The following is an 11,673-nucleotide window of genomic DNA, read 5'->3' on the forward strand; positions in this document are numbered from 1 at the left end:
ATGGAACTAACGCCTTAAGGTTTTGCTTCAAGACATGGTGTCTCACTTGTGGCTCTATACTCTTCTCATACCTCGATAATAATGGAAATCCCCGATGTTTGAAGGCTCCTCGACCGCAGTCTGGTCCAACAAGTGGTATCAGAGCCGATAGTTCGGGTGGGACATGGTGGACTTAAGGGAGAACAGACCGGTAAGTGTGTGTTGCCCACACTTGAGGGGAAGATTTTTGGGTTTATCCAAGTGTGAAGCCTCACATCAAATATGGGGAAGGAGTGAAAGAGTTTATAAGTAGAAAATGCCCATGGAACTAATGCCCTAATGTTTTGGTTCACGACATGGTGTCTCGCTTGTGACTCTCTACTCTTCCCATACCCCGATAACAATCGAACTCCCTGGTGGTTGGAGTCTCCCTATTTATAGTCTGGTCCAACAATAGGTACTACCCTCACTCAATTTGATGACTTGAAACTCAAACTACCACATAAACCACAAGGATTTTAAGACTGAGTTCATGGACTGAATTCACAAAATAACATAACCCTAAGTCATAAAACTAAAGGAATTATACATGCATATCAAAATTAGAAGTTAATGGCTCAAGACTCACTCAATTAGGTGATGAGAAACTCAATCTATGGAATAATTTAGGTTGAGTATAATTCAAGCATATGCTACCCATTTGAAACAACATTTGATCCAAGTAGATGGAGAAATTTAAATGATCTAAAATCCGAAGGATTCACCATACCTGAATTTGGTTAGAACACCTCTTGCATGCAAGAAAATGGAAGAAAATGTACTCCCACCACTCTAGGAACTAGTTGCAATGGCAATAGAGGAGGAAGGAGATGGTTGAGTTGTTTTGACTCAAAACTAATCATTTTACCCTTCCACTCAGTCATAACTCTATTTAAAATAGTGGGGAGGAAGTTTGTGGATGGGATTGGCCAAAATTTTGGCCCAAATCAGAATTTGTCAAGGGTTAATGACCTTTAATTACTTAGGAGGTGATTACTTGATTTGTAAGTTACTAGCATGCATGGTTGATACTTTATGTGCTATATAGATGGGTTTCTTGCATACTAATAAACCTTAGGATAGTGTTAAACATTGTCTAAATGACTATGGATGATACTTTATGTGCTATATAGATGAGTTTCTTGCAAACTAATAAACCTTAGGATAGTGTTAGAGGTACTCGCACACAAAGGAAATTTTCAGGAAATTGTCTAAGTTATATTTTAAAACTCTTAACTCAAATAATGACTCTATAAGTCTTTAAAACTCAATACTAAAATCATAGTAGTAACTTATACTAATCATAAGGCTCATTAGACCATTTCTGACGAGGTTCTATGACAATAGACTTACCCAATAATGGGTAAATCCAAAACTATGTGAAAATTTTAACTAAGTTTCTAATTCACTTATTTTCCATTCAAAACTCATGATATAAAACTAACATATGTTAAAAATTGTATCATGAATTTTCCTAATGAATTTCTATGGTTTACAACTCATTGGCTAGCTCCTCTCACTACTAATTTATAACTCAAGTAAGTTGACCTGTTACTCAAGTAATCATTTTTACAGATAAAAGGAATTCGTACATCTCACTATTATTTAAGAAAATAATAGATGCTTACACACACATATATATACACTTATATATAAGTAGAGAACTGAAATTTGGGATTTTACACAATCAATGTGTCCTACACTATTAATATAAGACTTAGGTAGGAGTTTGTATGAATGAAGTGTCTCACGTTGCTTCTTTCTAAACTCACTAGCTCTTGTCATTATCAAAAATAGAAAATTATAAATGTTAGGAATGTTAGAATGTAAATGCAATGTTTAAATGTGTAAAGATAATTGTTCTAATTATATTCAAGTAAAGTTTATGACTACAGACATGTGTGTTATAAAAATTATTATGCAATACCTAAATGTCTTATTTCAATTTTTATGAAGGGCAAAATTAAAAATAAGAAAACTATACATAGTTATGACTTTTCATGAAAGAGCTTCAAAAAAATGTCACTCTTATAATAAGTAAGAGTTATTGTCCTCAACCATAGATACACAACACAAACCTTTATTCTCTTCATCCTATTAGAGTATAAACTAGTATACATTTAGAAGATTACGAATCCATTAAGAACTTCATTCCCTTCAATAAGACTTCGTGGATTCTTTAGACGCATCCGCTTTTTATGCCTTCATGATGATTTAATATGAATGATTGACTATTCTATGATAGTATTTTTCGTCATCTTCAGTATATTTCATTAAGATAAAATTGCAACAATAAAAAGGAAGACAAAAAAACACCAAAGGTACTTTTTTCTGAGTGTATACACCGGAAAAGAAACATCATTAACAAAAAAGTACAGATGACTTAGCTCTATACATGAATTCGAACAGGTACATGAGTTGATACAGCATGAGCACATGGTTTGAGACTGACAGATAAAGTTGCAAGGCATGCATGGTATGTAAGTAACAAGACCTGAGTAGCTGCAAGAGGAATTCAGATCTCATAAATGCATGTCCTTCAACACTGTTTCTTGAAATTTACCCGAATTTGATGTAGAGTGCAAACCACCACAATCACTAACACCATTAAATCACATGCTGAAAATCATTCTACCATCTATTGCATTTGATTATATTCAACAAAAAATTGACTCATAAATACATAAACACTATAACTAGCAGGCCTTCATGCTTCCTATCCCCAGAGCTCAAAGAATTGGTAAGAGCATGTAATTATAGAATCTGGCCTCTGGAAGACAAGATGCTAGCTGAAAGTTATGTATGAAGTCCTCATTTGCCATGACTAAAGGTCTATTTGCGAGTTGAGTTTTGTAAGGTAAGAAAGGGAAAGGCAAGGCTTTGAAACCATCTCACCAGTGCATTTCATGACTCTTAAACTTTCTTTTTCTCTTGCTTCCCATCCAAAACTCAGCTCGCAAACACGCTTGAAGGAACACACAATTTTACTCAAGCTATTTGCAATTTGCCGAAACCAGTGTCTTGCATCATTGCAGCAAACTCACTGTAATCAATGAGTCCATCCTGAAATAAATATAAGCTAAATAAGAAAAACAAGAATAAATGGTATCTGTATTTGTTAGGGAAATGAGAATGAACATAGTAAACCATTAGAATGTAATATATTACATTATCCTTGTCAACTTCGCGTATTATATCATCAAGGTGATCATCTTTTAGACCAAACTGCACACAGGCTTGTTGGAGTTCATCCTTTGTTATGTATCCACTCCCATCTTTGTCAAAGTAGGAGAAAGCTGCAAATAAATGATCCTCCTTTTGGACCTTGTTTAGATGAATCATAGCTGCTATGAATTCACCATAGTCTATTGTACCACTGTTATCTACATCTGCCTGAGTTTAAATAATATAGCAAAGAGATTGGTAAGATGAAATAGAGAATAGAATCAATCATTCTGTTGAACACAACAGTGCATATAAATAAAGGGAACACTTGTTTTGTTAGATGAATCTGAAGAGAATTAGGAGAAAAGACTCTACTCTAAGGGTTTCCCTAGGGCTCCCACTTTCATACCCGAGGAACTTCCTTTGTTCTCACAAACTACAATTATGAATCCTCTCCTACCCTCTACAACTATGAAGAAACATGCCTACATAGAAGAATTGTCAATTTGGCTAGCATGCAAATTCAAACACTTACTGCTTGCATTAACCAATTAATTTCTGAATCTTTAAGGACGGACCCAACTCTCTCCAAACCAATTTTTAGTTCCTCAAGAGTGATCTGTCCACTATTATCAGTGTCTATCATCCTGAACATTTCTTTCAATCCTGCAATTTCCTCCTCAGACAGACTTTCGGCAATCACCTGGCAAGGGACAATACAGCCAATTACACCACAAATGATAAACAAGAACATGAGAAGAATTTCCAAGACATGAGAACATGGTTTGTTTGCAAGTTGGATTGTGGAAGGAAAATAAGGAAAAATAAAGACTTGAGAGTCATAAAATGCACTGGTTAGATGGCTACGACCTAAATAAATCAATTCACAAACATACATTAAATAAATCATCTAGGACAAAAGAATATAGTATAACTAACAACCTAAGCTAAAACTAAAATTACATCCTAATGCTAAAGATAAAACGATATGAACAATTTGCTGAATCGAGCACTTTACCAGTGCCATTTCCTGGACAGAAAAAGATCAAAGTTCATAATTTGTGAACAAAATTTTCAATATTATCAATAGTAGCAGCATTGTTTCTGCTTTATTCTTCAAATGAATGAGGCTTTAACGAATTAAGCAAGTTAGCTCCAATTATAGAGACTTTCACTCAACCTTGTATTGGAAAATTAAATTTCAGAAATATGACGCTGCCTTCACTATAAGAAAGCTAAGCTTATTATAATTTGGTGATTTATTAAATGGTCCAAAAGAGATAAATTTATGAGAGACAATAGCATCACAGAAAAACTAGATTATGGTTGCAATTTAACAGAATGCAATAAGAAATACGTCTAATCCAGATAAATATTGGGTACTCACTCGAATGGCTATTTTTTTGAGCTTATTCATTGCAGAGAATTGCTTCAAACGAGACAAGACAGCAGAATCAAGTGGTTTATCAGGAGCAACACCTCCAACCTGAACCCAGGGGTGGCCTGCACATAATTGACCTTTGCTTAATATACTTGTATATTTGAAAGTGATGAAGATTAATATGTTTCAGTTTTTGTTCAGAAAGTAAATCATGGTTATTATTGAAAATAATTAGATAAATGTCAAGATTCATGATAATGGTTGCGGATTACAGACGTTACAATGTGAATTATTTTATCATTAAAGAAATATTTTTGAATCCGATGGGCCTAATGCGGTCCGATACGGCCCATCATTATGATTGATTGATTCGGAGTCAAACCGCAATCATAGTGTGATGTGATTGTTTTGGTCACCCTAACCGCAATATAGCGGCCATGAGGTAGGTGATGCTTCTCTTTAATGCCACTATTGAGAATCCTTCATGTTGCATTAACGAAATATGCATACTCACAAAGAACTTCATGTGCTGTCAATCGCTTCTTCGGGTCCCTTAAAAGCATTCTGCGAACAAGATCTTTTGCACTTGCAGAGATACTAGGCCATGGTTCAGAAATAAAGTCAAGTTCTCCTTTCAAAACTTGCTCAAATATTCCTTGTTCAGTTTCTAATTAAAAAGCATATCAGCCACATACTTGTGAGTATTGCACATCACAAACACAATGAAAAAATAAATGAAGATGCATAAGATTCTTACCATCCCAAAATGGGGGAACTCCACTTAGTAAAATATAAATGATAACCCCAGCGCTCCAAACATCACATTCTGGACCATATTGCTTCCGCAAAACTTCAGGTGCAACATAGTATGGGCTCCCAACCACATCAGTAAATGTTTCACCTTGAATAATGAATATTTTTTATCAATCTAAACTAGGGAAAGTAGAAAAACTAAATTCAGAATAGGCACATAGCTAGATGATTAAAAGTTATATATATGGATAAGGCTTTTCTGTACCTTCCTGCAACAACTACTAAAAAGGAAAAAAGGGTTACTGTTGAACACATTAAGCATAGTAGCTCACTCCATTGTTTTAAATTGTCATTGTAATAGAGATTGTGGTCTTTGTGGTGATTATGATGCTGATTACATTTGTAGCGGTGTCAATATTTTTGTGATTAAACAAATATGTTTAAATTTGTTGTGTTCTGACTTCTGACGATGCTGCCTGAGATACCAACTGGTACACAGACATTCTATTTATGGCACCAAGTCATTCATAGAAAATATGATTTGCATCCAAATGGGTGAGATACCAACTCAGTGAGAAGAGGTACTCATACTCCTTGGAAATCTTTTCTAATGGTTTACATTCTTTAATAATAGAAAGAGAAGTGGCTAATAAAATAAAACAAGGGAAATGCAACTTTTAAGTTTTAATATGGCCTATATTTTTTCGATTACAATGAAATTACATTATTACAATTAAAAATAAATAGAAAAATATATACTAATCTTTTCATTAATGGAGAAGATCTTTATTCATTTTTTTAATCACAGCTCATCAATCAAGTTGGGGGATATTTCTTGTGTTAACCTTTAGAAAGATTGACAATGCCTCTCTTTTTTAGTCTTTTTCAAGACTTTTTCCTCTTTCTTCTTTACATAATGTTTCTTTCTACGATATCCAAAGAAGTGACTCACAATATTATTTCCTATATAATTGATTATGATTGATTCTCTCTAATTATATTAGTCATATTAAGATCCATTATGTAGCTATCAGTAATTATGTTAGAATTCTATTTATCTTTGTTTATTGGCTTATATAAATAGAAAAACACTTTTTTTGTACTTTTTAATAACTTCCATCACATAAGATTATTACCAATCCTATGTTATTTAAATTGTCTCTCTTCTTCTTTTCCTCTAACCTACTGTCACTTTTGGTTTGCATTGATTCCATTTGTCTTTCTTCTCTCCCGATTGTTGATTGTTGATTGTTGAATTTGAGTCCTTCATCCTCAATCAGTGTTCACATGTAAATTCATTTTTTCAATTGATACCTTCAAGAAGTTTTCTTTTAGAAATCCAAAGCTCCCTGAATGTGTAAGGATTATTTTATGGGTCCGTTATGCTAAACAGGATTAATACTAATCACATGCTGTAGAAGTAAACACCATTGACTACTTTGTCTCCTAAAAACCATTGACCACATTTTTTCCTAAAAACCATTGACCACTTTGTATTCATTAGATCCCTAAAATGAGCTACCAAAATGTTAAAGATTTGATTCCTAATAATCACACTTGTTGAAATGGATAATCACGCATCCTGAAAATAATTAGTTCTCCACACAAAAAAAAGTTGAGAAAGGTAGTACAAAAAATAAAAGATATAATTGTACATTACATTTTTACATTATATTTGGTTTTTTATACTACTTAAAGGGAAGAGGATACTGACCCTAAATTTACATGGTAGATATTGTCACTTGTAGCCTTGATTGGTCATGTTCGTCTATCTTCTCTTGATTCTAGAATTTGGGTCTTGATCCCTAAGGAACGTTCACATGCAACTCCTTTTTTTTTCTTCCAGTTCTTGACATTTTCTAACAACTTAAACAATTTTATTTTGCAAAACCTAATTTATAAGTCCAAAATTCCTTCAAAAGGTTAAAGCTTTTGTTTGGTCTACTATTCTTAATAGGATTAATACTATTAACATGCTCCAGAAGCACAAACTCTTGACCACTTTGTCTCGTAATATGTGGATAATCTGTGGCTCAAATGCTAAAGCGAGTCTATTTTTACATCGCTCGCAGCAAAAGTGTTTTGGAATGATTTTTTTAGCATATTTGATGATAAATATATCATAATGTCTTTGCTAGAACTTATTGAAAGGATTAGGATCACCTGTGTCATTTTTATGTCCTAAATCCTGTCTCCTCCGATTAAAATTTTACACATCAATTATATATCCCAATTCATTTTATTAGAAAGTTGTCTCAGTTACATTTTTATCCTTTCTCCTATCACTTTACTTTTGACCTCCTCATCCCTTCAATTTTATGAAAGGAAATATGAAAGTGTTCATTGGAGTGAAGGGCTTGATGGAATGGAAGGTGTTGGACGTGAGCAGAAGCAAAGCAGAGAGGGAAAGAGGGTGGGGCGGTGGTGAGAGATGATAAGGGCATAATTGTAATAGCATAATTAGTTAATGGGAGGGAAAGTTAGTTAGTTAGTGTTAACCTTTTGTATAAGTAACTTGTTAAACAAGTTACTTAACACTTATGACAATTTTCAACAATTCTATACAAAACTCTTCTTGCATCTTCTTCAATTATTTACTACATCAATAAGAATAGTTCAGATTCCTTTTTTCTTTACAAGAATCTCTACTTCTTATTCTTTGAAGCTCTCGACTTCGGGATTGAATTCCTAGCTTCCCTATCAACCATATCAAGAGAGTTAGCAAGGCCGGTGGGGGTGAGTTTGAGGGAGAAAGAGGAAGCAGGAGGAAGAGGAGAGAGAGTGAAAGACATTGGAGTGGGAGTTTTCCCTATTGTCATCGAGAAGGGAGGGGTAAATTGGTTCTACATTGAGTTTGGATGAGAAGGGAAAGGGTAAAAATGTAACTGAGACAACTTTCTAATAAAATGAGTTGGCATATATAGTTTATGTGTAAAGTTTTAATTGGAGGGGACAGGGACATAAAGATGGGACAGGTAATCCATATCCTTATTGAAATAGGAAGTCGAAGAAGTAATCAATCAATATGATTATTTATGTTATTAGAGTTTTGCCCTTTTGTTCACACTAATCTTCTGTATCACTTATGATCATAATCAACTTAAATATCATTAAATCATTACCAAAATAAAATTAGGAATCTTAACACCAAGCATATGCAAAGCATTAACATACCTGGTCTAAAGAATACTGAGAGACCAAAATCTATTGTCTTAAGTGGCGATTCTTCTTCATGGTTAATGAAGAGGAAATTCTCAGGCTTCAAGTCCCTATGCATGACACCTAAAGAATGACAAGCCTCAACAACACTAACAATCAACCTAGCAAGCTCAGCAGCTTTTCTCTCAGTATAATGTCCTCTCTGTATGATCCGATCAAAAAGTTCTCCACCAGCACAAAGCTGCATAACAACATGCACAGCCACAGCATCTTCATAAGCACCAATTATTTGTATAACATTTGGGTGACCAGCCATGTGATGCATTATCTGAATCTCCCTCCTAACATCTTCAACATCTTCCTGTGTTGTTAGTTTCCTCTTGGCAATAGATTTGCATGCAAACTCTTTATTAGTCCCTTTCTCCACACACAAAAATGTCGTACCAAATTGCCCTTGCCCTAGTTTTCTCCCCAAGCTATAAATATCTTTCAAGTTCCCAGTTTTCCTACCCAACACAGATTCCACTTGAAGCCCCATACTGGAAAGCCTTTTAACATGGGTGGGTTTCTTAGCTTTTCCATCATCACCACCACCACCACCATCGGGTCCAGCGCTGATATTAACAGGTGCTAGTCCATTATTTACCACCGGTTGAACGGGCTTTTTCGGTTGAACTGGCATCGGTTTTGTTTCCACTGCTGCTGCTATTTTAACCGGTTCCGGCGGAGTGCTCCGAACCGGCATGGGAGGATCGTTATTGCCTTTGGAACCGTCGGAGCCTTTGCCAATAGACGAATCTTTGGAGGAATCTTTCGGCGGTGACGTTGTTGATTTGTTATTGTTGTTGTCGGTGGTTGCAGCTGCGTCGGTGGCGTTGTTTGGCGGCAAAAGCCTTGCATCCGGCGGGCGAGTTTTCCACACTGCAGCCGAAACAGATTGTAGGAACCCATTCCCACCGAGGGAGTTTGGCCCCACGCAGTTGTTACCCATCAAAATTTCGAAAATACCCTTCACCACCACCGTGTTGTTCTCTTCCACTCTCTGGACGACGCCATTGATCGTAATTTTGGAAAGCTCGAAAAAACAAATCCTAGTTTCGATTGCATGCAATGCAATCTACACAATGCAAACTCCAAGATCTCCCAATATTCTCATATTCTCCCGATTATAGAATTCTAACCCGTAAAACAATGTAATGATCGTGGATTTTATTGAAACAAGATTATTGGAGTCGGAATTGAACGTTAGGTGTAAAGGAAATGAATGTGAAGTATGAGCCAGAGGAATGTGTGAGAGAGTGGTGTTTGTTTTTGTTATTATGGAGAAATTGATGAATGTAGAAAATAAGGAACTAACAATGTTGGAAAGTTATTAAGAAAAGTGATAGAGATTGAAAGAAATGATGCGTGATTGTGTTTGTTTTTGTGATGGGGTTGTTTTACGGTTTCATTTAGAATTGAATTCAATGGAAAGACGCCATGGCCATGTCTTCCAGCTCACGTAGCTTATTATTACACATCAGGAGAAATGTCAGATCGCATGCATTTGCACGAAATATAATAATGAAAAAAAAATAATAATTGTATGTCAATCCACCTATATCACTATATATATCATCCTTTTATATTCCTATATTAATCTTTATGCCCACAAAACAATAACAGAGGTAAAGGAATATATAATTACTTGGAGCATCTTGAAAAGAGAACAATTATTTCCAAATGTTTGGATCTCACACATTATTTTATAATTTATTACAATTCTCCATAAAATAAGAACAATATTTTTTTCTTCTCACAATGATAAATATCATTCTTATTCTTATTTAGGTCTCATAATATCTATTTTTCCTCACAACATCTACCTCTCTCCTCACTTTCCCTAGACTAAGAACAATCAAGAATTGTTCTTATTTAAGAACAAAAATTAGAAAATAAAAACGGCACAATGGAAAACAGAGTAAAAATATTCTTATTCCATTAAGAACAATCACTATGGTTTCTGTCGTATCATTATCTTTCCAACAACTTACATAAGTTAATTTAATATATAGGAAGTACTTTTACTATATTACTATTCATATATATTAATTTTATTTAAAAGTTAATAATAATTAAAAAAATAATTGTGTAATATATTATAATCTTATTCTCTTACTTTAGTGACGGGTTAATATAATAATAATTATATCGGACTAGAAGTAGTTATAAGTGGTAGTATTAAATTTATTATTTATTGATTAAAAGTTTTATTCTATAAGAGATAATTAGAAGTATACATTTGCACTTGCCCGAGTCGTTTCTTTGTTTATGCTTAATACACAAATAATATACATACATTTTATAACGTCAATAAATCATGTATTGAACTATTATATTTTTTTGCTTTCATAATAATTACTTTATATTTTATTTTTAGTATTAAATTGTTTTTTCTATATTTTTCTCACTTGAAAATAGGTGTAATACAATTAATATTTTGTAATTTTTATAACGTTGAATCTCTTGCCCGTTACATAATTGTGAAGAAAGTAGACAAAATTTTAATGTGACAAAAAGTAAAATAAGTGACTTGAGAGCAAAATGTTAGAAATGTCTTACCCGCGAGTTCATGAAAATTAAATTGTGTTAAATTTTCAACTTCAAATGTGTATAAAATCTTCCTTTTGTAAATTGTTTGAGTATGACTATTTTCGACAATATAGTTTGTTTAAATGATTGTCTCTAATGCATAGTTTAACATCAAAGTGCTAATAATTAATTAAGCTATGATCTATTTAATTGCGATAACTGTATTTTGTATTGTTTGTGTTTTCTACCTTTAGAAGTTCATATTCATGTTTAATTGTGTTGTTATTAATTCTTTGGATTGTGATTAAATAATTGCATAAGTTGTACTTAATTTAGTCACGATAATTCAATTCCAGACAACATTTATTTTCTAACTTAAAAAATTCATCCTAAAATAATTTTGCAATGCTTTTTTTTTTGTTATAAGTAAAGATAAATTGATTGATTCCCTATGGTTTATATGAATTAATATTTTTTTATTGTAGCTAAGTTTTAGTTAAACTCTAACCCCTAATTGTTATTATTGCAATGTTAATCATTGTTTTTATTTTGAATTTTTATTATTATTTTATATTGATGCATTAATATACTTACAATATTAACATTGATTTTTGAGGGTATATGTA

General features: G+C 33.4%; 1 protein-coding gene across 1 annotated transcript; it reads right to left on the reverse strand.

Annotated features, from left to right (window-relative positions):
* LOC109335221 (calcium-dependent protein kinase 20-like) lies at window positions 2,287–9,990 on the reverse strand. Its single transcript, XM_019571336.1, has 7 exons — window positions 8,492–9,990; window positions 5,322–5,465; window positions 5,079–5,231; window positions 4,571–4,686; window positions 3,719–3,886; window positions 3,187–3,411; window positions 2,287–3,081 (listed from the first exon to the last, which is right to left on the reverse strand). Exons 1-7 carry the CDS (start codon window positions 9,465–9,467, stop codon window positions 3,007–3,009), a joined length of 1,857 nt encoding a protein of 618 aa, XP_019426881.1. The 5' UTR covers window positions 9,468–9,990; the 3' UTR covers window positions 2,287–3,006.

The sequence above is a fragment of the Lupinus angustifolius genome, chromosome LG20 (assembly GCF_001865875.1).
Source record: "Lupinus angustifolius cultivar Tanjil chromosome LG20, LupAngTanjil_v1.0, whole genome shotgun sequence".
Taxonomy (NCBI): Eukaryota; Viridiplantae; Streptophyta; class Magnoliopsida; order Fabales; family Fabaceae; genus Lupinus; species Lupinus angustifolius.

Coding starts and splice junctions, on each gene's coding strand:
- LOC109335221 (XM_019571336.1), bottom strand. CDS start 9,467: ATGGGTAACAACTGCGTGGGGCCAAACTCCCTCGGTGGGAATGGGTTC. Junction 3,887..4,570: donor TCAAAAAAATAGCCATTCGA/GTGAGTACCCAA, acceptor GTCCCTTGCCAG/GTGATTGCCGAAAGTCTGTC. Junction 3,082..3,186: donor GCGAAGTTGACAAGGATAAT/GTAATATATTAC, acceptor TATTTATTTCAG/GATGGACTCATTGATTACAG.